This window comes from Phocoena sinus, chromosome 20 (genome assembly GCF_008692025.1).
Source record: "Phocoena sinus isolate mPhoSin1 chromosome 20, mPhoSin1.pri, whole genome shotgun sequence".
NCBI lineage: Eukaryota > Metazoa > Chordata > Mammalia > Artiodactyla > Phocoenidae > Phocoena > Phocoena sinus.
Genome location: NC_045782.1, coordinates 51,264,055 through 51,289,442, shown reverse-complemented (window position 1 = coordinate 51,289,442; position 25,388 = coordinate 51,264,055). Strand labels below are relative to the sequence as shown.

Genomic DNA, 25,388 nt, shown 5'->3' with positions numbered 1-25,388 from the left:
AGGACCTGGTTGGGGGCCCGGGACACAGTGGGTGCTGCTCCTGCCAAGGGTCTGCCCTCACAGGAGGCCAAGCGTCCCCAAACAGGCCAGGCCCAGCACCTCGCCCTGGCCATGCAGCCTAGGGCAGGACTGTGGCTTCAGAAGCCCTTCCTGACCCCTGACTTCTGTCCTGAGTTGACCCCGGCCCCCCCCTGGGCGGCCCCTCCGGGCAGCCTTCTGCCCCCGGGGTCCAGGCCTGGCTGGGCAGGGGCGGGGGCTGGGGCAGAAGAATTTTGGGCCCTCCTGTTCTCCGTAGCCCGGCTCAGGGCAGCTGCTTCCTGGGGCCTGGGGCTTTCTGCCTGGCCTGGGCTGGGCGAGGGGCATCCCTGCGCCACACCAGGTTCTCGGGCATGGGCTGGGGCTGGGGCTTTGGTGGGTGGTGGGAGCTGGGCCTGGGCCTGGGCGGCCTGGCAGGCAGAGCAGGGTGAGCCCTGGGGGCCCCAGGCCTCAGGAGCCGGGGCGGGGGGCGGGGCTGGGGGCCCTGGGCAGGGGCCGGGCAGGCTGTGCCGTGGAGGTTGGAGGGGCAGCGGGGGTGCTGGGCATGGGGGCGAACGCCCCAGGCGCCTTCTGTTTCCAGGGCGGCTCTGCGGGCATGGATGTGTTCCAGAAGGTTGAGAAGATTGGAGAGGGCACCTATGGGGTGGTGTACAAGGCCAAGAACAAGGAGACTGGGCAGTTCGTGGCCCTCAAGAAGATCAGGCTGGATTTGTGAGTCCTGGGACGGCCTCTGAGACCCCCTGGTCCAGGGGTGACCCACAGCCCACCCATCCGTCCCTCATCACAGGGTTTTGTGTTCCACTCCTTTTCCGAGTGCTCCCCAGTTACACGGGGGCCACAGAGGTGCAGCCCTCATGCGTCCTCACCCCGACCAGGCTTTGCCCCCGGCCGGTGGGGGTGACGGGTGTGTGCCGAGGAGCCCAGAGCCCCATCGCTGGGGAGGGGGGTGGGCATCCTTACGGAATAAGGAACACAGGTGACACCCCCCGCCCGCCCCCCCAGCAGAAGGGCCTGCTCAGCTGCTGCCTCCACTGCTGTACCACTCTCTTCTCCAGGGAGACCGAGGGGGTCCCAAGCACTGCCATCAGGGAGATCTCCCTGCTCAAAGAGCTTAAGCATCCCAACATCGTCAGGTGAGGCCGGAAGGAGCGGGGAAGTGGGCCTCTCCCAGCCCGGCCGGGAGCTGCATGCTGACTGTTGTCGCCCGGCCAGGCTGCTGGATGTGGTGCACAGCGAGAAGAAGCTTTACCTGGTGTTTGAGTTCCTCAGCCAGGACCTGAAGAAGTACATGGACTCCACCCCAGCCTCCAAGCTCCCCCTGCATGTAGTCAAGGTACCGGGGGCGGGACGGGGGCAACCCGCGAACGCCTGCTCAGCCGGCCCTGCCTCCGCTTAGCCAGCTCCTTGTCATGCTCGCTGTTCCAGAGCTACCTCTTCCAGATGCTGCAGGGGGTGAACTTCTGCCACTCGCATCGGGTCATCCACCGAGACCTGAAGCCCCAGAATCTGCTCATCAATGAGTTGGGAGCCATCAAGCTGGCTGACTTTGGACTGGCTCGGGCCTTCGGGGTGCCCCTGCGCTCCTACACCCATGAGGTACCGCAGGACAGAGGGGAGAGAAGGGATGTCACCCGTGCACCCAGCTACCCTGAATGATGCTGTTTTCTTGTCCCCACAGGTGGTGACACTCTGGTATCGTGCCCCCGAGATCCTCTTGGGAAGCAGGTTCTACTCGACAGCTGTGGATGTCTGGAGCATTGGTTGCATCTTTGCAGAGATGGTAGAGAGAGGGCCAAACATGGCCACAGGGAGGCCACAGGCAGGGTCCTCTGGGGTGGGGGGTAGAAGGGGCTCTGATTCTCCTATTAGAAGTGGATTAAGGGGTGTTTGGGACTGGCTAAGGTCTTTTTCCAGAAAAGGCCAGGATTTTTAGCACAGCCTTGGGAAAGATATCTTGGAGGTGCCTCCCTGGTCTGGCCTCTTTTCTGGTATTGGATTCTGCATGACAAGGGAGTAGAACCCACACCTTCTCCCCGTCCCCGTTCCAGGTGACCCGCAAAGCCCTGTTTCCTGGAGACTCTGAGATTGACCAACTCTTTCGTATCTTTCGGACCCTGGGGACACCCAATGAAGCCATGTGGCCAGGAGTCACCCAGCTGCCTGACTATAAGGGCAGTTTCCCCAAGTGGACCAGGAAGGGGCTGGAGGAGATCGTGCCCCACCTGGAGCCAGAGGGCAAGGACCTGCTCATGGTAGGTACAGGTGGGCGGCAGGGAGGCTGAGAAAGACCTCCTCATGCCAGCTGCTGCTCTTGCTAGAAGTGTCCCCTTTGTCATCCAGCCTCTTATGCAGCCCTGGTTCCTTCTGAGTCCCAGCTCGTCTCTTTGCTGACCCCTATACAGAGTTCGCTTGTCCCCATGTGTATTCATTGCTCCACCTGGAAGCCTCTCCCATGATAGGTCCAATGTACATCATCCCTTTTAAAACTTCTCTCCTCTAGTTAGCTTTGTTTTTATGCTGTGCTGTGTGCCCTTTTTCTTAGTTGCCTTGTGTTTTGGTAATTTTTTTTCGTGGACATTATTACCCCATCTAAGCTGTAAGCTTTCCCAGAAGGGATCACACCGCCCACTGCCTCGGTGCTCCCGCAGTGCGTTCCACAGCGGTTACTCTTCACACGAGGCTGTTCAAAGCAGGCTGCTCGCCGCTGCCGCGGCCCCTGCCCCAGTCCTCATTCACCCCTCTGCTTGTACCCTCTTGACCCCTTGGGCTGGCCCAGGCCAGGCTGCCCAGAGGGCCTCAGGCAGAGCTATCCATTCTTGCCCACAAAGACTCAGAGCACGTTTCTCTCTTTCATCTGGCGTTGGGTCAGAGGAAGGCAGGGCAGGAAGTTCATCTTCAGGCTCTGTGTCCAGCTTTCCAGAGGTCTGTGTGCGTCTCCCAACCCAGTGCCAGGAGGGTGGAGTGGACTTCCCATGGAGCCTCCTAGCCGTCCATCCTGGCTACTCTAAGGCAGGGGGTCCTTCCGCAGCCTGGCCAGGTTTAGGGAATTTTGTGTTTCTGCCCCACCCTCAACATGCTCCCTGGACAGGTTTGGTTCCCTCATCCTGATACCTAGAGAAAAGTCTGTCTCAACTAGAACTACTCGGCCTCAGTAACGTGAAGGAGACAGGGGGTGACTTAGGGCTGGACTAGAATGAAGTCTTTGTCCCCAGATTCCGGGAGCGTCCAGAATTGGTTCTCAAGCTGGGAGGTACTGGCCTTGTGCCGTCTGGGTGTGGCGGCAGCTCTGCTTTGGGGCTTGGGGCCCTGGCCACCCCCGGGCCCAGTCTCTCTCTTCCTCCACAGCAACTCCTGCAGTATGACCCCAGCCGGCGCATCTCAGCCAAGGCCGCCCTTGTGCATCCGTACTTCTCGTCCACCGAGGCCTCCCTGGCCCCGCGCTAGTGTGTGCTGGAGGGTTTCTGTCGCTGAGAAGGTGTGAGGCCTCAAAGCCTCTCTCCAGCTGCTGCCCCCCTGCCACCCTACTCACTTCCCAAGAAAGAGGACACATCTGGGGAGAGAGCAATTTGGCGTCAGCCGTCAGAGGGCTGAGTTTGGGTTTGTCCTGCCAGCAGGTTAGCGAGTTCGTGGGTTGTTTGTTGGGTTTGCCGGTGCCGTTTCAAGATGGGGGCACAGAAGCGCCATGCCCGAGGGGGTCCGTCAGAGGCTGGGTCCCCTGGCACCAGAATGGCAGGTGCTAAGGAGAGTAGGAAACCTGCCCGGGCCTCCAGCAAGCCCTCCTAAGTGCCCTTCCGCTGCTCGGCCCTCAGTTGCAGAGCCAGACCCCGGGGGAAAGAGTTTCTCCCGGCTGGTCTTCTGGATTTAAAATGTTTTGGGGAAGAGTTGAGTTCCAGTTAAGGGTCCCAAGTTAAACAGAAAGCGGGGTGAGGGAGAGAGGACATTTTCCTGATCCTGGGGCAGGCTGGGTGTTCTAAGTAGTTGTCTCGTCACCTGGGATGTGCTTAACGTTTGTTTGCTTCTGGCTTTAAGAAGAGAAAATAAAACTGATGCATTCCTGAGTTTTCCGGTGTTTCTCTGCTCAGGGGGGGACACCAGGGACTTGCTGACGAGGGGGAGGTTGACAGCGGGCTGAAGACAGTTCCTGGCCTGAACTGAGAGGCCCTGAGCCGGTGGGGAGTGGGGGGGTTGGGGGAGGGGGGCAGGGCATCATCCTCCGTGGCCTGCCCCCGTCGGGTCCTTCCTAGAGTCAGAGGAGCCACAGGCCTCCGAAAGCACCCCGTCCCCGGCAGGGCCAGCTGGGCGTGTCCACTCCCCAGGACCCAAGCAGTGCTGTCCCTCGTGCTCATGCCCCAGACGAATCGACTCTTACGTTCCCAGATGTGAACAAGACGCCGGGAGAATTCGTTTATTGGAAGCAGTGGGTTGAGGGAGGAGGGAGGAAAACAGAACTGCTGATCTCCATCCAGGTCAGGGGATGGACTGGGCACCAAAGTCAGGGGAGGGAGCCCGACACCGAGAGTCGGTCAGACAGAGGGAAGACCCAGCCCCTCGGATCGGGCTGCTCTGGGGCAGGGGTGCATGCGTCCTGCCCTCCCCCCTCACACACGCTCCCGTGACTGCTTTGGCCCCCGTCAGCGCAGGGAGCGCAGGCCGGTGCGGGAGGCCGAGCGGTAGCAGTGGTACCCCTCCAGCGTGGCTGGGAGGAGCAGCAGGCCACTCAGGGGGTCCTTCCGGCAGCGCCCCATGGCCTCCTTGTAGCTCAGCCGTTCCTTGGAGATGGGGTCTGTCAAATCCTTCTCGTAGCTGGCCTCGTCCTGCAGGAGCTGGGCCAGCTCTTCACTGATCATGCCGGAGAGCATGGCCTGCGCGATGGGGATGCGGCCCGTCCTCTTGGGGTCGATGAGCCCTCCGGTCAGGTGCTGCACCCGCAGGTGCGGGAGCATGCTCTCCCGGGGCATCCAGCCCTTCTGAATGGCCTCGCTCACCGACAGCCTCTTCTTGGTGACGGGGTCCTCGATGCCGGTGAAGCCCTTCTGGGCACTGAGCAGCCTCTGCAAGGAGCTGTTCTCGACCAGCCCCCTCTCCACAGCCTTGTGCACGGAGTAGCGCTCCCGGCTGAGGAGGTCCACGATGCCCCCCGTGGCTGCCTGCGCCTCCAGCAGCTTCTGCCCGGTAATGGGGTCCAGCATGTTCTTGGCCACGGCTGTCTTGATGGTGACCTTGTTGTCCGTGGTTGTGTCGTAGACGCCGGCGATGGGGAAGGTGTCCTCGCTGAGCCCGAGAGAGAAGCCGGGAGAGAAGAATCTGGTGCTCTGGGGGGCCAGGGAGGCCAGTGGGGACTTGGAGATGATGGTGCCGATGGAGAGCGGGGAGCAGGGCTTGGTCTCCCCGGCCACGAGCAGGGCGAACTCGCTGACGGGCAGGTGGCCGTCCGTGTAGAGACGGTACTCCTCCTTGGAGATGCGCCGGGAGCGCAGGGCGGCCTCGATGGAGTACTGCTTCCCGCTCTTGCGGTCCAGGAGCACAGACTCCTCCCCACGGGGACCCAAGGTGGTGACCTCCTCCCAGTCACACTCGAGCTCCTGCAGCTGGAGGTACTGGCCTCGGTCGATGATGCCCCTCTTGTAGGCCTCGTACGGGGACATGTCCTTCCCCGTCTCGGGCTCCAAGATGGAGATCTTGGTGGCGAGGTTGGTCTCTCGCGTCTGGGTCTCCTGGCTGAGCTCCTCCCGGCTCACCTTGGTGTGGAGGTCCCGGAGGGTCCTCTCCTTCTCGTAGATCTGGTCCTTCTCGCGGAGGATGGCCGTCTCGAGCCGCGAGAGCTCGCGGCCCTGCTGGGCTGCCCTCTGCCGCTCGCTCTCTGCCTTCCGGCCGAACAGCGTCGACTCCTCCTGCAGGCTCAGCACCTGCTGCTGCTTCTGCGTCTCCAGCTCCCGCAGCTTCTCCTGCAGCTGCCTGCACTCCTGGCTCTTCCGGTCCCGGGCCTCCTGGAGCTCGGCTTCCTCCTGCGACCAGGTCCTCCTCAGCGCCTCCGCCCGCTCTATCTGCTCCCGCAGGCGCCTCGCCGCCTCCTCCCGGCTCTGCCGGGTTGCGCGCTCCCTGTTGAGCATCTCCCACACCCAGGAACGCTCTCCCTCCAGGACCGGGTCCTTCTCCACTCTGATCGCTTCCTTGTAGATGGTCTTCTCCTGCGCTTTGGTTTTCTGGAGCACGTCGATCTGCACCTGCAGCTTCTCGCACTCCCGACGCAACTCGGTCACCTGGGTCTTCTCCTGGTCCAGGTCCCGCCGCTGGCCTTCCACAGACTTCTCCAGGTCCGGGTCCTTCTCCAGCTGGACCACCTCCTCCATGATGACCTTCTCCTGCACCGCGGGAGGCCGCTTCTGCAGCTCCTGGACCCTCAGGGTCAGCTGCCGCAGCTCCGTCTCCACGGCCAGCTTCTTGCCGCCGTCCTCCCGGGAGCTGAGCAGGCCCTCGTCCTCCTGCACGGCGGCCCGCAGCTGCTGCACCTCCCGCTCCAGCTGCCGCCGCCGGCCCACCTCCTCATCGAGGCTCCGGCTCAGCCGGCTGTGCTCCTCGCGGCGCTTCGGGTCCCTCCGGGTGACCACCACCTCCTGCACCACCACCTTCTCCTCGGGCCGCCTCCGCTCCAGCAGCAGGTACTTGTTCTGCAGCTCGGAGACCGTGTCCTCGGCTGTCCGTCGCTTCTGGGCCGCTTCCCGCAGCTCCTGGCGCAGCCGCTGGGCCTCCTGCTCCAGGACCGGGTCCTTCTCATGGCGCACCACCTCCTTGTTCACCGTCTTGGTCTCCACCTTGGAGCGCTCCCGTCTCCACTCGTCGCGCTCCCCCTGCAGCCGGATGAGCTGCTCCTGGGCCCGCCCGCTGCCGTTGACCAGCTCGTTGAGCTGGGCCTTCAGGTGGTCCATCTCCCGCAGCACCTCCGGACTCCTCTCGTGCCTCACCACCTCCTGCGTCACCTGCTTGTACTCCACCACGGGCTTCTGCGCCCGCAGGACCGCCAGCTCGGGCAGCAGCCGCCCCGCCGCCTCCTCCACGCTGCCCCTCCTGCGGGCAGTCTCCTGCAGCTGGGCCCTGAGCCGCGCCATCTCCCGCTCCGTCTCCGGATCCACCTGGAAGATCTCGTGGACACGTTCCTGCAGATCCACCCTGGGCTTCTGCTTCTCCTCCGCGCTGTGCTTGCCGCGCAGCTCCTGCAGCTCCCTGGCCAGCGCCTCGTTCTCCCGCCTCTCCGCCTCCAGGCAGCTCCTCAGCCTGGACGCCTCTTGGAGGCGGCCTGGGTCCTGCTCCACCCTCTTCACCTCCTTCACGATCACCTTCGGCTGCACGGCGCGGATCGCCTGCTCCAGCTCCGCGATGCGAGCCTGCAGCCCGGCCACGGCTGCCTCCGCCCCCTTCCTCTGCACCGCGTCCTCCTGCACCTGCAGCCTCAGGGCCTGGGCTGCCTTGACCATTTCCGGGTCCTTCTCCACCTTGACCACTTCCTTCAGCACGACCTTCTCCTTCACGCTCACCTCCTTCTGCTCAAGGGCCAGCAGCTCCGTCTTCAGTGCCTCCAGTTGGGCCAAGACGGCGGAGTTCTCCCCCCGCAGGAGCTGGATCTCGCTGCTGAGCTGGGCCGCCTGGCTGTCCAGGCCAGGGTCCCTCTCGATCTGGGTGACCTCCTTGGTCAGCAGGTGAGGCTGCGTGGCCTTCCTCTGGTTCTCTAGCTGCACGACCTTCTGGGCCGCCGCCTCCAGATCTGCCTGCAGGCCAGCCCGCTTCTTGCCCTCGTCCTCCACCTGGGACTTCACCCTGGACAGGTTGCTCTCCAGCTGGGGGTCCCGGAAGAACTCCACCACTTCCTTCTCCTCCAGTTTCTCCAAGGGCCGCTGGGTCTTCAGTTGCAGCAGCTGGTTCCTCTGCTCCTCTAGCTCGCGCTGCACCTGGGCCACCCGCTTCCTCTCCTCCTCCAGCTGGGACTTCAGGGCCTCTGACTCCCTCCGGGTTCGGGCTGGGCTCTCGGACCCCTGTCGTGCATCACGGGTCACCTGGATGTCTTCACTGAGCTCCTTCTGCAGGGTGAGAGGAAGAGGGGGGCGTCCTGGGGTGAGGGGAGGAAAGGGATAAGCCCACCACACCCTCCTGAGATCAGGACCCTCCCCTGCTTCCTGAGACTTCCTAGTAGGTCCTGGGAGGTGGAACTGAAGACCTGGGATGCTTGGAGGCAGGATTTTGAGAGGCTCCATCAATGCCCAGGATGCCCAGCGTTCAGGCCGCGTTTGCACTAGAACGTGCAAATAGGAAGGTCCTCCCTTCCTCAACTTTCCCCCTTCCACTTCCACCCAGGCTCCCAGAAATGGGCCTGCACTCCTCTGGGGGACCCTGGAGTACACCTCTGGGTGGGAAGAAGCTGGCCAGTCCTTTGGCCAGTCACCAAGAGTCATGGAGAGCACCTGGCTCCTGGTCTCTCAGGGATGGAGACCTAGGTGGCCTCTCGCCCACTGGGGCTGGATCCTAGGCTGAAGACTTCGTGGGGATTCTCTCCCGTCCCCACCGGAGCACTGCCCAGTGGCGAAGCTGCGACCGCACTGAATGGCATCTCCTGGTACTAACTCTGACATGGTCACCAGCCTGTAAGAGCTGCTGGGGGAGGAAGGAAGCAGCACCTCCCTCAGGCTGCTGAGCTGTCCCGGGGCTGCAGGCTGCAGTGGGGGGAGGAAGGGGCGTCTGCCAGGTCAGCCACCGGGCCAGGCTGCCTAGTGCGGGAGCGGATGGGCCTCACCCCCATACCTTCTCCAGAATCTTTCCGGCAAACTTCAGCTGGTGCAGTTGCTGCTGGCACACGGCTGCAACCTCAGCGTAGGCCTTCATCAGATTCTTCTCCTGGAGAGGCCACAGGGAGGTGGGGGAGGGCGGTGTCAGCTCCCGCCTGAGAGGCCTCGGAGCCCGGCCGTGTTGAGGAATGAGGGATACAGAGCCCGGGCTCACCTGGGCCTGGATGCTCTCCTGCAGGGGAGCCACTCGGGGTCTCTTGGGGGCCGACCCCGCCTGGGTAGGCTCCAGGGAGCAGCGGTAGGTGTCTGCCTGCAGCTCATAGTCCTGAGCAGGGGGGAAAGGACAACAGGCTGGCCGTCAGTGGGGGAGGGGGGGGGAGGGGGAGGAGGGGACTGTCGGAGGGAGGGAGGGAGGGAGGGAGGCAGGGAGGCAGGGAGGGAGGCAGGGAGGGTGGGTGGGTGGGAGATAAAATGGACAAGCTGAAGTAACTGCTTACCTGGAGGGCCGCCTGCAGTTGCTGGGAGAGGCGGGATGCCATGGCCCTGTCCTGCTCTCGGCTCTGGATCTCCTGCAGCAGCCTCTGCCGAGGCAGAAGGGAAATTCAGGAAACACCACTCACCTGGACTTTCCTCCAGCCGGGAGCCTCCAGGGCCTCAGGCAGCCAGCACCGCCCAGAGGCGGGAAGGGCTCTGCGGGAAACCGCCTTTTCCCGGTGTGCTCCACCGTGGCCTCTGCTCAGGACATTTCACCCCTCCACACACACACCTGGCCATGCTATTTATTCCTCAGGCCTCAGCCTGGGTGTCAGTTCCTTCCAGACTGCTTGCCCCGACCCCCATGCATGTCCCGCAATGGGCTCCCACAGCGCTCTGGCTTCTCCACCAAAGCACTTAGCAGTGGGCCTGGATGCACCGGCCTGGGATGCACCGGCCTGGGATGCACCGGCCTCCGCCTCAGACTGTGGGCTGCCCGAGGGCCGGGCTGTGCCCCCGCCCCTGGTTCATTACCAGCATGTAATAGGGGCTTGGCAAGTATGAGGAAGAGGATGCAGTAGGAGTTGGAACCCTCAGGAGCATAAGGCCCGCTGTCCACCTTGGACCAGACAGAGAAGGGCTGGCTGTTTCTGTGGGCAAATTGGAGCATTTGGGGTGGGGGTGTGACACAAGGCCTCTGAGGTCTGAGCTTTGAGGTCATTAAAACACTGGCCACTAGAGGGCCACATGCACACAGGCAGCTCTCCCTGCTGGGGAGGTGGCCCGGGAAAGGGATGTGGCTTGAGGGCCCAGCTCTGGGTACCGGCCGCCAGCTCGCCTGCAGCCCCAGATCCTCACCTTCTGCACTTGCAGCTTGTAGGCAATCTGGCTGGGCCCGTCTCTGGACCGCATCTCGTTGCGGGGCAGGTGCTCCAGCCAGGAGTTCAGGTTGTCCCTGCAGTTCTTGAACCGCTGGTAGGTGAGGCCAGCGTCCTGCACCATCTTCTCCCTGCAGGAGGACGAGGCCCAGAGCAGAGGTGAGAGCTGCCCTCAGGGGACAGGTGAGGGGTGCACAGAGGAGGCTGGTGGGTGCCTCCCTCCCTGGGACAGGTCAGGAAGGCTGAGTGACCCACCATGCCGATCCCCTCACTCTGGCCCTGTGCTGGAGCTGGACATTCAGAGATGGACCGGACACTCTCTGCCAGGTACCACCTGGGAGGTTGGTGCCATTATTATCCCTTTTTTCTTCCTTTTTTAATTTATATGGATGCGCCGGGTCTTAGTTGTGGCACATGGGATCTTTGTTGCTGTATGCGGGATCTTTAGTTTCGGCATGTGGGATCTAGTTCCCCGACCAGGGATCAAACCCAGGCCCCCTGCATCGGGAGCGCGGAGTTTTAACCACTGGACTGCCAGGGAAGTCCTCCATCCCATTTTAGAGGTCAGGAAACTGAACCTCAGAGAGGTGAAGTCACCAGTCCAAGGTCACACAGCTCACCAGCCGTGGCCACCGTGCACCGTGGGGCTGTGCCGTGAGCTGCGATGGCCCAGCACTCACCGCAGGTCGAGCTGGTCACCCACGGAGTGGTAGCGGTCCGTGAGGGCCCGCACCTGGCGCTGCTGGCGCGGCAGGTCTTGGCAGAACTCATGGAAATTACTGTGCAGCGTGCCGCACGTGCGCTCGGCGGCCTTCAGCTGGCGGTGCAGCCCCAGCACGCAGGCCTGCTGCTCCAGCAGCTCCCTCCGCCGGCGCTGGGGCATGAGGGGACACAGCGCGATGCACCCTTATGGTTCGGTCGTATGCCACGTCCACCCTCCACCTACCCTCAAATGCTTGGTCAGGCTGTGGCCCCCTTCTGCCAGGGGGCCACCCAGCCCCTCACCTGCAGCTCGCTGACCCTCTCCTGCAGCGCGCCTGGGCCTGCAGGGATGGGGGCCTCCTGCACCAGGGTGGACTCGAAGCCTCGGATGACCCTGTCCGCATCCCGGATCTGCCGCTCCAGACCCAGGGCAGCCTTGGCTCTGCCACAGAGGAGGCCAAGGGTCAGACACCCCCTTGGCCACACCCACATGGCCTCGCCCAGCGGCCCCCATCCCCAGAGCACTCACTTCTCCCTGTAGAGTGTGCAGAGAACCTGCACGTCACTGTACTTGTTCTTGACGTTGCTGAGGACCACGGGTAGGTGCAGGGCGGCGGGGCCCGCAGGCTGCCCTGACAGAAACGCCTCACACTCCTGCTGGGCTGCCGCCTTCTCTGCTCCCAGGCTCTGCAGCCGCTGGGCCATGCCCTGGGATGGGGCGTGGCTCAGGATCTCTGCTCTGGGCAGGTGGCTTCCACCCAGCCCTCCTGCCATGTCAACCTAACTCTGCCCACGAGGCCCGAGAGTGTGGTACGGACGTGCTCAGGCTCAGTTCCCAGGTAGATGACCGTGGGCGGTTAACCTCTCTGACCCTCAGTCTCCTCATCTACAGAATGCTCGATGGGAGGTTGAGACGAGACCCTGTGAGTCAGGGGCTCTTGCCCACCTTGGTCTTCATGTCACTGTCCTGTTCGCAAAACCTTCAGCTCCCTGCCCCCTCGCCCCGGGTCAGGCAGCAAAGCCCTAGCTCCATCCACTTGGGGTTATTGCGTTGATTCTGTTACCAGTTATTCACTCATCTAGCCCATAAGCCACTGGTGCCGACTCCATGCCGTGCACTGCCTCCTTTCCAGGTAAACTGGACCCCCGACACCCCTGACGCTGTGACTTCAAAACCTAAGGACCTATTTGGAGACTGCCAGGTCCCAGCGCAGTGGTAACCAGGGCCTGGCGTGGGCAGAGGCACCGTTGAGGCCGTGTTACCACACAGTGCCTCCTTCTGCCACTCCTGCTTCCTCCCCCTGCCGCCCCAGGACCCCATCTGCAGCACCTTTCCCACCTCTGGAGCCCTCCCGCCCCCAGCCAGCGCTCTGAACCAGCTGAAATGCTACGGAGCACTGCAGAGTGAAAATAACAAGTTACACAATAACGTGAACGTGCTTCAACTTTTTAAAAACTTATATCCAAACGATATATTTGAGTAGAAACCGGTTTGGAAGGATACAATCCAAACTGCTGCCCCCCAGGTGGGGGGGAGGGGCAGCTTTCACTGTTAGCACTTCTGAGTCCTTTTGTGATCACGTTTATACTCCTGCAACCTCTCCAGGGAGGCTCCCTGCCAGCCACCGGGGAGAAACCACCCCTAAGATGCTCCAGGCTTCCTGCTGCTCTCAGGACTCTCGCCAGAACACCCCTCCAGCGTGGGGTACAGGGCCTTTACTCTGAGCCCTGCCCCTCTAGAACCTTCCTGGGCCTTGCTATCCTTCATCCTCAGGACACCCAGACGAGCTGGGTATTATTGTGCCTTTTTTCAGGGATGAGGAAGCCAAGGCCCAGCGAGGCTGAGTGAATTGCCCAAAGTCACAGAGCCAGTCAGTGGAGGAGCCAGGATGGGAACCAGCTTGCGTGAGTTATGGACTGTCCACTCCCTTCTTCCACCTCGGGGCCCCATGGCTGCTCCCACACTTGCCTCGTCTTTACTTTGTGCACCCCCCCAGGGCCGGACCACTTCTTATCTCAGCTGCCCTGGTTCACCCACCTTGTGGCTTTGGATGCGGCCCTCCAGGTCCTCCAGTGGTGTGGTGTGGCTCAACGGGGCCCGGATCCAGGTCAGCACCTGCTTCTCTATCTGCCCCAGGTCCTCCTCCAGCCGGATCATCTGTGTCAGGAGCTTCTGGGCCTGTGGGTCAGCTGGGGCTGAGCTGGTTGGAGCTGGGGGAAGAGAGTGCCTGTGAGGGTCCAGGGCCTACCTCACGTCTGCCTGTCTGCTTGGTGGGCCCCTCCCTGAGTGCCTGCAGAGGGTCCTGTGTGGGGTAGGGCAGGAGGGCCATGGGCAGGGCCTAACTGAGGGAGGGACATCCCCAGGGGCTTGCCAACCCAGGAGATGGAATCCCCAGAGCAGAAATCCTTAATTCAGGGTCACCCCCTGCCCATGGCAGCCCTCACAGTGACCAGAGTCGAGTCTACTCCCTCTGTCCCAATAGTGCCTCCCCCTGTTCCCTGGCCAGCCCTCGGTACCCTTCTGGCTAGGCTGTAAGGGCTCCGCAGCACTGGCCTTCAGGCGGCTCTGGACTGTGGTCAGTTTCTGCTTCAGGGCCTGCAGCTCCGAGGCCAGCCTGGAACAAGGAGGAGATCAGAGAAGGACGTCCCTCCACTCTCTCCCCTTGGCGCCAGCAGTCACTGGTCCAGGCGAAGGCCGGGCAATGGCCTCAAACCACAGGGCCCGTTCTGGGCCCACAGCCTGCCTCCTGCCCCTGTGGATCCCCAGGCAGACTCACCTGGAGGCCCTGGCCACGGCTTCAGGGTCCGGAGCTGGGATGCAGAAGCAGGCGGCTGGGGCACGTTTGATCTCGCCTGCCGGGCCCTGGACCAGCCAGGTGTACGGATCAGTGTTGTCCATCAGCGTATACCGTTCGCCCTGCAGCAGCTGCACCTAGGGGGCAGGTGGGGAGGGGCTTATGCAGGCTCAGGGGCCAGGATGGAGAAGGGATCAAGGCCAAGGTGGGTAGAGGCTGGGGATGGGGACAGGTAGAGGAACAGAAGCTGGGGCAGGGGTGCTGGGGTAGGGACAGGGACAAGCTAGAGGCAGGACAGGGCTTGGAGAGGGGTAGTGCTCGGGCAGGGGTGGGGCGGGGGGCGGGGGCAGTGGCAGGAGTGGGTAGGATGGGGAGGGGAGGGACTGGAGGAGGCAGGGGTGGGGTGGGCGGGGCCGGAGGAGCTGGGCAGGCAGAGACTGTACTTCTCCCGTGTCCCAGTCACAGATGCTGTCCACGTGCAGGGACTGCTGGGGTGGTTTCCTGCGCTGCGACAGAGGGGCCACCTCCCGGCTCCGCAGCTGCAGGTCCCCAACAGTCTTTTCGGCCACAGCCAGCTGCTTCTCCTCTGCCTGCAGGGACCCAGACAATGGGGGCTCAGGCCAGCCCCATACGTGCCCCCCAGGAGGGCCGGGGAGGGGTCTGGCCCTCATGAAGACAGGGTCTCTTTTTTTTTTTTTAATTTATTACTATTATTTTTTGCGGTATGCGTGCCTCTCACTGTTGTGGCCTCTCCCGTTGCGGAGCACAGGCTCCGGACGCGCAGGCTCAGCGGCCGTGGCTCACGGGCCCAGCCGCTCCGCGGCATGTGGGATCTTCCCGGACCGGGGCACGAACCCGCGTCCCCTGCATTGGCAGGCGGACTCTCAACCACAGCGCCACCAGGGAAGCCCAAGACAGGGTCTCTTAGTCAGCAAAGTAAAAGAAGCCCCTCCCAGGGCACCCAGGATCCTAGGGCCTGCTGGTTGGGGTGGGGTGGGGTAGGGGGCTGCCTAGCATCACCCAGGCCTGCAGAGTGGGAGCTGGAGGGGCCTCAGAGCTCTTCTGGGCAGCCCCTGTCACATTACCGATGAGGAAACTGAGGTCCAGAAGTGGTAACAGACCAGGCCCCTCCTGCTGCAGCAGACCTCCTTCTCCTGCTCCCAAGGCTGGGGCTCCGGGCAGGACTACATACCCGGGAGGCCTGAGGCCCAGACACACAGGCAGGCCCCGTTCCCAGGAGTGGGTGCAGGGGCTGGGTGGGGCCATCTCACCTCCAGCTGCAGCAGCTCTGTTGGGGCGCCAGGTGGGCCCCCCGGGGCAGGGCTGTACTGGGTGTCCAGGCTGGAGTTGAGCTTTGCCAGGGTCTGGCTGACAGAGTCGGCCTCTTCCTGAAACTGAGGTCAGTGGGTGGTCAGGGGCAGAGCTGGGGCACCCGCTGCCCTAGGGCACCCCGCAAAGCAGCTAAATGCAAACCGCTTAAACCCAAACTGCCACTTGCTGTCGGTCTTTCTACCCAGGCAGTACAGTCTTTTTAACTAAAGTGCTCTGCAAATCAGGCATTTTGAGGTCACTGAACTTAATGTCTTTTAGTGTCGTAAAACACTTTGGTTTTCGTCCTTCCTGCACAGATGAAGGGCAGTGCCCCTCCCGCCTCACTCTAGCACCTGGAGTCCTGGCTGGGACGCCGGCTGCCCAGGGTGCCTCAGAGTAGAAGCTGGGAGTGTGCTTTAAAGAAACATCCTACAGTTGGGTGATATTACGGAATTCTCATCAGTGGGTGTGATAATGGTATTGTGGATATATAGAAAAATGCCTTTTAAAAAAAAGAAAAGGGAAGAAAAAAACCCTTGGCTTTTGTCTTTCTCAAAGTATAATAAACCATTTTAGCTGGAAATTATTAAAAAAGAAGTCCCTGTTGTATATATACATTTTTAATTTTTTTCTTTTTCTATCTGTAAGTCTATTATATCAATGTTTGTCAACCCTTGTTTCATTATTGTCCCTTCCAAGGAGTTTTTTAGACATTTTTTTCCTTACTTTCCCCATTGTCGCCATGAAATTTTAGTATTATAGATATGTTGTATATCCTTTACGTATGTATATCTGTGATTTATGCATAAAAAAAGGTTTTTTTTTTTTTCACCCACGAGAACCAACTTTCATCCCCCAGGAGTGATATCACCCTGTTAAGAATGTATGTGTGACATTATTTTCCCCCTGGGAACTAGTCACAACAACACAGCTCTGTCTTTTTTATTCGTCCCCCTGCCCGGCCCTGTCCGCAGGCTCACCCGGCAGTAATCCTCCACGTGCTGCAGTTGGCTCTCCTGGCAGATGCACAGGTTCAGGAAGTTCTGCCACTCCAACTTCAGGGCCTCCTGGTGGGCCTGGGGGCAGCAGCACGGAGTCCTCGGACCGTGCCCCAGCCTGGTCCATCCACCCGCCCACCCACTCTGCTGGCCCTGCCCACTGTCCCCGACCCGGCCGGTGTCTCCCTCTCCGTCTTCCCAGCCTCCCTGGGAAGCTCCCCGAGTGAGGGAGTTAGGGTCCCCGAGGCAGCAGGGAGTGTGTGGGCCTTCGCACCCGGATGGGCCCCACGGCCGGGTGCCCGAGCTCCACCAGGCGCTCCCCGTCTCGCTCCAGCTGGTTCACGCACTGCTCCTGGCTCAGCAGCTCGTGCTGCCTGAAGTTCTGGGAGAGAGTCGGGGAGCGGGCGGTGAGGACGAGGATGTCCTCGTCCCCCCACCTCGCCCCCACTCGCGCACACTGACCTCGTACTCCCTCCGCACGCCCACGGGGTCTGCCATGAGGTCGCTCCAGTCCTGCCGCAGGATGCGCTGCTGCTGCTGGGCCAGGGCGCTCAGCTGGCGCGCGCAGCCCTGCAGGTGCGTGTACAGGCTGCCTAGGCTCTGCCCTCGCCACGAGGCTGCCTTCTGTGCTCGGGCGAGAGGCAGGGAGAGAGAAGGGGTAGCAAGAGGCACCGTCACGCTGTGCCCCACTCCCAGCCTGCCCAGCCCGCCCAGCCAGCCAGCCCGCCCCTCCCCCCTGCTCACCAGGAGACCCTGGTATTGCCTCTGGATGCTGGCCGCGTCCTGCCTCGACCAAGGGAGAGAGAACGCAAGCGCAGTGAGAGATGGGGTGCAGGGGAGAATGTCCCCACGTCCTGGGCCTCCCGTGCCCCCTCCTCCATCCCTGGCCCTAGAGGGCCAGCCAGGCCTCACTCAGGATCGGATGGGAGAAAGGGAACTGGGGCTGGGGCCAAGCAGGGATGTGCGTCCGACAGCTCACCCACCGGTCCCGTGGGGCTCCGCAGCTGCTGCCCATAGGCCTCGATCTCCTTCTGCAGGATGTTGTGCTCGGCGACCTGCTGCTCCAGCTCCGCCATGCCCGGCCCGTACAGGCCCTCACAGACCTGCTTCTGCAGAAGGGCTGGCCGCTCAGCTCTGCTGCAGGGCCTGGGGCGGGAGCCCTCCTGCACCTACCCTCCCCCTGGCCCCTGGCATCCCCATCGGCAGAGGTGGAGCTGGTCACTGGGGCAGAGGGTGGACAGGTGGGCGCCTGGGTGAATGGCTGCAGCTCACCCTGGGGCACATGCTATTCTCCAGTGGCCCTGGCCGAGGCCTCAGCATCGCATGACTGAGGACCCTGAATCTCACTGGTCCCCAGGACTCAGGGCTCAGCTTCTGAAAAGTCTCCACGCTCTGCCCTGCCTCCTGCCGGGACACCTCCAGCCTGGCTCCAGGAGCCTGTGCACACCCTGCCCTGTCCATGCTCTCCCCTGTCCCCTCGTTATCACAGCACCCCTTCTGTCGTGACATCAAAGCACAGTTCCTCACGTGATGCTCAGGGTGCCCGTGACCTGGTTCTGCCTACCTGCCCAGAAAACCCCATTTCCCATCGCACCCCAGGCTTCCTCCAGGTCTCTTCCTTTTCTCTGGAATGTCCTCTCCTCACCACCTCACCCCAACCCAATCAAGCCCTTCCACCTGCAGGAAGCCTTCCCTGACTGCACCGTCGCCTCTGCCCACTCCCTTCCCAGATGGCTAGCTGCCTCCAGGTCCAAGCACACATCAGCCCCTGACGAAAGGCGGCTCTGGGTTGCCCTGTGATTGCTGCTGGGTGTGACTTCCAGCTCCTTGAGGCGTCTCCGACTTTGGGGATGGCTCCTGACCTGCTTCTGCTCCAGCACCCGTGCCCAATCGACCCCGGGCCCCACGTCAGGCGGCAGCACCATCCTCTCATACAGGGCGCGGTACTCGGAACACTCCTGGGCCACCCGCTCATGCAGCTGCTTGATGCTGCCAAGGAAGTGGCCAACGGTCGGAGCTGGGCCCGGGGCTCCCCCCGGACCCCCGGCGCCGCCCCCACCCCACTCACTCCTTCTCGATCTCCTCGGCCTGCAGGTGCTTGAGCCGCCGGGCCTTGTCCACGTCCAGGAAGAGGCTCTTCAGCAGCTCCTCGGCCTCCTTCAGGCTACAGCCCACCTCCCCCTGGTGCTGCAGGGCCTGGCCCTGCTCGCTGTGCTGCCGGTCCTGCGGCAGCAGATGGCATCCTCACTGCCCGCCGCTGCTGCCTGAGCCCCGCCCTGAGGGACTCTGGCCACACTGGCAGAGGGCAGGGCATGGGCACCTGCGGGGCGGACTCAGGACACAGGGGAGGCCTGGGCCCCTCAAGCCCCTTTGGCCCCCCAGGTTAGGAGCCCGACAGAGAAGGAGGGATAAGCCCTCTCTCCCACTGTGTTTGGAGAGTGGCCAGGGAAGGGCTGGACTGTCTGTCCACCTTCACCACGACAAGTGGGCACAGGAGGGACCGCCAGGCATGGCAATGGGCCTCCCACGTGCCCACGCCCTGTCACCTGCCCCCAGGCCTCACCTGCTGCAGCTTCTTCTGGGTCTCCAGGATGTCCCTCTCCACCTGGTCAGCTTTGGCCTGTATGCGAGAGATGAGCAGGGCCAGCTCCTTGGTGGCAGCTCTGATGGGTGGTGGGGACAGAGGGCAGCATGGTTGGAAAAGGTCCCTCTGTTTCCCTTGGGCAGAGGTCTGCCCACCTGGGTGGTGTCCCTTCCTCCACCTGCCCCGTCCTGCCCTATAGCCGGGCTCACTGCCCTGGAGGGAGGAGTCCAAGACCTGGGGAGCTCTGGCCTCTCTGTAGGAAGCTCTGTGACATACCCAGTTCTGGGCGGGGAAGCGCTGCCTCCACAGGAGGGCTCAGAAAACGGGGGTCCCAGGTGTGCGCGGCACCGCGGAGCCAGCCGACCTCCCTGTCCTGGAAGTGTGTCCCCAACCCCGCCTAGCTCCCTGCGGCTCCTTCTGGATGGAGGGCAGGCAGCCCTCAGGGGAGTGAGTGAATCACTGGCTCAGCCCCTAATACCTGAGATGGAATGGCTGGATCTTGGGGAGGGGCAGTTGGGCTGGCTGGGGACAGGGGAGCAGCAGCGTGTCTCCCAGCCCAACTTCCATTCACGCCAACCCTGTCTCCCCACCGCTGCCCTGGGCTCTTCCTGTACCCAGGCTAACAAGCTTCCAGAGGAGACACACAGCATCGGGGCAGGGGGAAGCCACGAGATTGCCAGGGCACCCCAACCCTTTCCAGATTTAGGGGTTCAGAGCCCAAACTGGGACCTGACTTGCCCCAGGCCACACAGCCAGGAGCAGAGTATGAGCCTGAACCGGGTTGCCAGGGTCCTTTCCCAGCCTCTGTAGGGTGCCTGCTGTGGAACTGAGCTCACTCTGGAGCCCAGAGGCTCGAGCAGACCTAATAAAAGGCAGAGTGGTCTAAGCCTCAGGAGCACAGCACCCTGTGAGGTCACAGTCCTGGGGAAGGTAAACCTTCACGAGCTGGGCCTTAAACCAGGGGGCACAGGATAAGCCTCCTCCAGGCGGAGGGGCGGTGACGCAGACACAGTCTGAAAGAACTCTGACAGACAGCTTGGTTTTTATCCTTCTCCACTACAGCTGTGTGGTCTTGGGCAAGTTACTTAATCTCTCTGTGCCTGAGGTTCCTCACCTGTAGAGTAAGGCTCTAGTAATATCTACCTCACCGTGTCATTGTGTTAAGAGAACTGATTCATCTGAAGTGCCCTGTGCAGAGTCAGCACCCAGTAAGTGTTCATTTTTATTCCTCTAGAATGTAGGCGCTTTGAAGGCAGGGAGCGACCTGTCGGTTCTGTTTACGATGGCATCCCCAGGGCCTACAACAGTCTTGGCACACAGTAGGTGCTCAATAAATATGTGTTGAACAAGCAGATTGCACAAGGGGAATGATGAGCCCTCTTGGGGCGGCTGCAGCCAGAGGACAGGGCCCTAGGGACCGAGCTGCCTGGGAGCCTCCCTGGGGACGGGAGCTCTGGGTCCTGAGCCCTGGGAGGAGCACACTCCACCCTGGGCAGGGTCCAGGAGCCCCAGGGAGGACAGCTCACTCCAGTGAGTCTTAACTGCCGTCTTTCCCGTCTGCTGAGAAGCCCAGCCTCGGAGTCGTCACCCTGATCCCTACTGGGGTGATGGGCCTTTCATCTCCGCTCCCGCCTCCACACCCAGGACCCCGCGAGCCGCCACCTCCACCCTGCAGAGGGGACTGATGGCCAGTGAGTGGGAGAAGGCCGGCCAAGTCTGCAGACTGTGCGGCTCTGGAGAGCTGGGCTGGACCCTTCCGGGAGCTGGGGGAACTGAGAGAGGCTCTGAGGATGTCCGGGGCCCATGGGCCCCTCCACCTTCCCTCCGGCACCCCCTCCACACACCCACAGGGTGAAGGAATCATCTCAACTCTAATAAAACTCTCAAGGCCCGAGGCGTGAGCCGGGTGGGGAGAGCTGCAGCCTGGAGGTGGGGGCAGCACAGCCCTGCCTCCGGGCACCCCACCTGCCACCTCTCGGCTTCTCCGGCCTCAGTCCTTCTGCCCACCCTGTGCTGTGCCCAGGTCCCAAGGGTCATCACAATCCAATCGGAGCCTTGAGGGCAGAGCCACGGACAGGGAGACAGTCCCCCAGCTTCCCAGCAGAGGAAGGCAGCTGCTCAGGTCCCCATCCAGCACGTCTGCAGAGCAGCCTTAACCCGTGGCCCTCAGGCACCCTGGAGAATGTGGGGAGCCCCAGGCCATCTCTGGTCTCCTGCCGGGGCTGGAGCTTGGCCTGGGCCGGTGAGAGAGAGTCCAGCCCCAGGCTCTCGGCCTCAGGACACCTAATGCCAGCACTGGGCTGGCCCCAGCTCTGGCCTGCTTCCCCCAGGTGGCTGGAGCACCTGGGTCTGGCACCACCCGGGCCCCTGCCCCCTCCCCCGGCCCCACTCACCGGTTGTGCTTGTTGGGGGACCCCTTGGGGGAGCCTTTGGCCAGGGAGGCCTTGGGGGATCCCTTCTCCTGGGAGCCTTTGCTCAGCCCCTTGAACATGGTCGTGAAGGAAGGTGCGGGTTCGGGCTGGGCTTGGCCGGTGATGGCAGGCGGGTGGCAGGCAGCAGGTGTGAGTCCTCGCTGGCTGCTCAGCTGGGCTCTGGCGAGGTGGGGCGGCCGGGCACTGGGCAGGCGGTTTTTGTGCGGCCTCTCCCTGCAGGTGAGGCAGGCCAGTGGCCGGGGCTGTGCGCATGCACCCACGCTTGCCCACACCCCGCTCACGCCTGCTCCTGTACAACCAGTTTGGGAGGAAAGGGCACAGCCCAGAGGGTGGGGCGCCTGAGCCTCCCCGACTCTCAGAGGAGGTTTGGACTTGTTACACTCACAGGCCCAGGGCCAGAGGGAGTCGGCAGAGATCACACCCAGATGCGGAAATCGCGGGGCCCAGGAGGGACAGGGCTCCAGACAGACGTGTGCGCATATACACGAGCAGGCTCAGGGACCCGGGCGACCTCAGAGCTTGGGCTCCAGGTGAATGAACACCTCCAGCCAACACAGTGCTGTCAGGCACGCCCCTGCCCACGGCTCGCAGCCTGCCGGGGTTCGGGGGGGCTGCTCCCTGCCAGCTCAGGGTGGGTGGAGGCCCCGGGCTCTGCGCACCACCAGGGCGTCCAGGTCTCTGTTCCACGTCCTCCACCGACATGATGGGGCAGCTAGGGGGCATTCACCCCTGGCAACTGGCACGAAGTACATTTTCAAAGTGGACACCATCCAGCTGGCTCCCCAGAGCACCAGCCCACAGTCCTGCAGCCCGCTTTTCCTGGCGGGCTGGTTATCCCATCTGCCCATGGCTCCGGGTCCAGATACAGTCAGATGCGCATTGCTGGGATCCTCGGAAGTTTCAGAACAGCGCCAGAGGGGCTGGGACTCCTCCTGGGCCCCTCCCCGCAAGGGCCCCCAGCACTAGCCTTCAGGTGCTGCTGAGCCCAGGGTCTGGAGGAGCCTCCTGGGAACCCACTGTTACTTGGGTTTCCTACCTGCCTCTCCTCTCTCCCGAGAAGTGGCCCCTGGTGGCTTTTCTGGAGTCAGATGGAGTGTCTAACAGCAGTGCCAGTTTACTGGTCTTTTCCTCACATTGAGGGCCAGGGAGGTCATCTTGGTAGCTGCCTTCTCCTGTGGTGGCCCCCAGGATCTTCAAGACAGGTGTGGGTTCCTCCATTTCCAGGCACTCACTGCCCCAGCTCAAGTCCCTTCTATAGATCTAGAGTCATTCCCTGGAACCATTACAGTTTCGGTGGAAGGAGGGTTTGAGGGGGAACAATGGGGGAGGGATGCAGACAGGCTGAGTTTGGAGCACTGGGACATCCTGGCAGGCCCAGCTGAGGACAGAAAACAACCGGAGAAGAGGTAAGGGTCCCAGCCCACTAGGGAGATCAGGGACAGAGGTCTGAGACTGGCCACATGCCCCCTAGGGCAGAAAAGGCCCGAGTCCCTTTTGGCTGCATCTCATGAACAACCCATTGAATTTGGCCCTGGAGAAGGGACACGGGAGTCACCATCTATCCTGGAGGGGGTGGGGCTAACAGTGGGAGTGGCGGTGGGGAGGGCGGCAGGAGGCCTTGACGCAACAAGTAGCAACAGGGAAGTAGTGGTTTCCAGCTGTTCTTCTCCCAGGTGAGTGTGATAGTGAGATGGAGCCAGATAAGGAAGCCTGGCCCAGAGGCCACTCACCCTCTGCCCCAGCCCCTCTCTCCCTGTTACTCCTGGGTGACAATTTTCTTCTAACCACTAGCTGCATACCTGCCATTTACTGTTCTCAGAAAGGGGCCCGTTTGTTGAAATGACTACCGGATTCAGCCACCAGCCCTAACGGCTGGCCTCTCATATCAAACCCAAGAGTCAGCTCATGTTCTTATCTTTGAGATTGGGCAAGTGATAGCAATATCCCAGGAGAGCCAAGACAGGAGACAGCAGCCCTCAGTCCACTGTCCTGTCTCCCCGAGAACTCCAGGCCTTTCTTGGGAGGGGGTGGTCATTGGAGGCGGGGGTCCCAGGGGGGAAAATGTCCAGACTCCAGCCCCAGGAATGGGAGCAGCCAGGGGAGGCCCCACTGGGCTGTGGCCCCCAGGTGGAGGGCAGACAGTGAGACTGAGATCTGGGACGTTTGAGCTTTGCCTTCTGTCTGCAGAAGCCCCCCTGGAAATAAGTGAGTACCATAGGGAGCCTTCACCCGCCCCAGAGACGAACTGATTCACTGCAAGAAAAACAAGGGCTGAATTCCTGCCCTGTCTAAAGCCAAATTGAATCAGACCCCAGCTCCCAGACAGGGCTGACGTGCCATAGGCATGAACACCCAGGTCTCTGAGCTGGCTGTCATTGCAGGATGCTCCTATTCAGATAGCAGTAACCCCGGCCCCCCAAGACAAAAGCACAGGAGAAAGGATAGGGACAAAGAAAGATGCAGAGTTTTAAATATCTGAGGAAAGGGGCTTCCCTGGTGGTGCAGTGGTTGAGGGTCCGCCTGCTGATGCAGGGGACACGGGTTCGTGCCCCCGTCTGGGAGGATCCCACATGCCGCGGAGCGGCTGGGCCCGTGAGCCATGGCCGCTGAGCCTGCGCGTCCGGAGCCTGTGCTCCGCAACGGTAGAGGCCACGACAGCGCGAGGCCCGCGTACCGCAAAAAAAAAAAAAAAAAAAAAAAACTGAGGAAAAAAAAGTCGTTCATTTAGAAGGCCGGGATGGAATCACCAGCCTCTGTGGCCACCCGTGCTGTCCCAGCCCCCTGTCACTCTTGAGCACTTGAAACGTGGCTGGTTTGAATTGAGATGTGCTCTAAGTATAAAATTCACACCGGACTTCAAAGACTTAGCATGGAAAAAGGATGTAAAATACCTCAAGAATGTTTTATACTGACTACACGTCAAAATGATCTTTTGCGATATATTGTGTTAAATGAAATATATTTTAGAAAACTAATTCCACCTGCTGCTTTCTAAGTTTTTTTGGCTTCAAAACAGCAGAAGTTATTGCTTACAGTCCTGAAGGCGGGAAGTCCGAGGTCTGAGCGCCAGCATGGTTGGGCGAGGGCCCTCTTCAGGGTCATGGATTCTCACGCTTTCCTCACGTGGTGGAACGGGTGTTGCTATTTTTATTTAACGTGGCTACTAGAAAATTTTAAATTACAGATAAGGCTTGCATTTTGGGCTCACAGTGTAATTCTATCAGACAGCTCTGACCCAGAAGCCAGACTGGGTGACCCGTTTCAGCCTTCCCAGGCCTTCTCCTTTTGAACCAGAAAGGAGTCCCAGGACCTGGCTTCTTGTCCTGTCCGTGAGGCCTTGCCCTCGCCTGGACTTGCTACCCGCCCTGTGGATTGCGAGGTTTGAGATCCATGGATCCCCAACCTCCTTCCAGCACTGTGGCAGCTCATTCACATGCCCCAGCCTGGCGCTTCCAGGCACGTGATGTGGGCCACTCACAACTCATGGGGACTGAGCCCGGAGCAGAAGGGCTGATCAGAGCTGAAAGCAGTGTAGCTCCCGGCTCTGAGGCTGCCATGCACGCATGCAGCTAGGCAACAGGGTGGCAGCTTGGATAGTGTGCCGGGGCTTAAGTTACCCACTCTCTCCTCCAGCTCATGGGGTCCTGCAGGGAGGGGCATTCTCCTCCCCGCTGAAGCAGACGACGGCAACTGCCTAGTTTGCCCTGGGAACTGTAACCTGTCAGGCTTCCATATGCCCCCTGATCAGGACAAGCTTTGCCATCTCAGGGAACTGCCCTCTGTCTGTACAAAAGCTCTGCTACCAGGCCCTTGGAGCCGAGCCAGCTGGTAACCTCTCTTGCCTTACACTTCCCTGGCCGGCTGAGGAGCCAGGTGCCTTCACCGGCTGGGTGGAGTGGACAAGGGCTGGTGGAGTGGGGACTTCGGGGATGGGCCTCCTTCTGTCCACAGGTGCTGGGGGAGGAAGGGGCTGTGGCCACAGGAATCCACTGGGCAGTTTGGAGGAGGCTCTCTTGGCTGCCAAGTCTGCCCAGCAAGCCGGATAAAAAGAAATACTGAAGGTTGGCCTGGAGACCGTGGCTTGCCCATCTAAGAACAGAGCGGGCAGAAAATGGGGGTGGCTATTCCTTCCGGGCCTTTTATAGAGAGAGTCTAAAGGAGCAGCTCAAGCAAACCAACCACCCAGTCCTGCCCATATTGTGAGAATAGGGTTCCCCATACTAGGTGGCAAGAGAGAGAACACAGAGGGGACCTCAGGAGAGCCCAGGTCCCGAGTTGGCTGGGAGGGCAAGGCCAAGGATGTCTTGGCTATCTGTCCCTCCCTAGGAGTGGTTCTCTTTCCCTACCCTTGGGCAACAGTGGTTGGCCCCAGTTCACCTGTGGGACCAGTGCTGGTACAGCCCA

At 61.6% G+C, this 25,388-nt stretch overlaps 2 protein-coding genes across 2 annotated transcripts; one reads left to right on the top strand and one right to left on the bottom strand.

Annotated features, from left to right (window-relative positions):
- Positions 1 to 520: 520 nt before the first annotated feature.
- On the top strand, positions 521 to 4,095 carry CDK3 (cyclin dependent kinase 3). The gene is made up of 7 exons (XM_032615094.1): positions 521 to 747; positions 1,092 to 1,169; positions 1,249 to 1,369; positions 1,462 to 1,632; positions 1,715 to 1,816; positions 2,085 to 2,288; positions 3,382 to 4,095. Exons 1-7 carry the CDS (start codon positions 581 to 583, stop codon positions 3,478 to 3,480), a joined length of 942 nt encoding a protein of 313 aa, XP_032470985.1. The 5' UTR covers positions 521 to 580; the 3' UTR covers positions 3,481 to 4,095.
- Positions 4,096 to 4,416: 321 nt separating this feature from the next.
- Positions 4,417 to 24,290, bottom strand: EVPL (envoplakin). Its single transcript, XM_032616210.1, has 24 exons — positions 24,018 to 24,290; positions 22,021 to 22,362; positions 20,946 to 21,197; positions 18,532 to 18,631; positions 18,037 to 18,191; positions 17,831 to 17,957; positions 16,952 to 17,077; positions 16,713 to 16,751; positions 16,431 to 16,592; positions 16,243 to 16,350; positions 15,951 to 16,046; positions 14,931 to 15,053; positions 14,103 to 14,249; positions 13,642 to 13,796; positions 13,382 to 13,479; positions 12,903 to 13,075; positions 11,394 to 11,572; positions 11,168 to 11,306; positions 10,843 to 11,036; positions 10,143 to 10,293; positions 9,308 to 9,391; positions 9,025 to 9,135; positions 8,827 to 8,919; positions 4,417 to 8,108 (listed from the first exon to the last, which is right to left on the bottom strand). The coding sequence occupies exons 2-24, from the start codon at positions 22,200 to 22,202 to the stop codon at positions 4,668 to 4,670; spliced, it is 6,435 nt and encodes a 2,144-aa protein (XP_032472101.1). The 5' UTR covers positions 22,203 to 22,362; positions 24,018 to 24,290; the 3' UTR covers positions 4,417 to 4,667.
- Positions 24,291 to 25,388: the final 1,098 nt, after the last annotated feature.

What these genes read in the sequence shown, in the direction of transcription:
- CDK3 (XM_032615094.1), top strand. Translation starts at nt 581, where the DNA reads ATGGGGGCGAACGCCCCAGGCGCCTTCTGTTTCCAGGGCGGCTCTGCG. An exon ending in AAGCATCCCAACATCGTCAG is followed by an intron (nt 1,170 to 1,248) that starts GTGAGGCCGGAA and finishes TCGCCCGGCCAG; the next exon opens with GCTGCTGGATGTGGTGCACA. An exon ending in TCCCCCTGCATGTAGTCAAG is followed by an intron (nt 1,370 to 1,461) that starts GTACCGGGGGCG and finishes TCGCTGTTCCAG; the next exon opens with AGCTACCTCTTCCAGATGCT.
- EVPL (XM_032616210.1), bottom strand. Translation starts at nt 22,202, where the DNA reads ATGGAGGAACCCACACCTGTCTTGAAGATCCTGGGGGCCACCACAGGA. An exon ending in TGCACACTCTACAGGGAGAA is followed by an intron (nt 11,307 to 11,393) that starts GTGAGTGCTCTG and finishes CCTCTGTGGCAG; the next exon opens with AGCCAAGGCTGCCCTGGGTC. An exon ending in CCGGAAAGATTCTGGAGAAG is followed by an intron (nt 8,109 to 8,826) that starts GTATGGGGGTGA and finishes CTCACCCTGCAG; the next exon opens with AAGGAGCTCAGTGAAGACAT.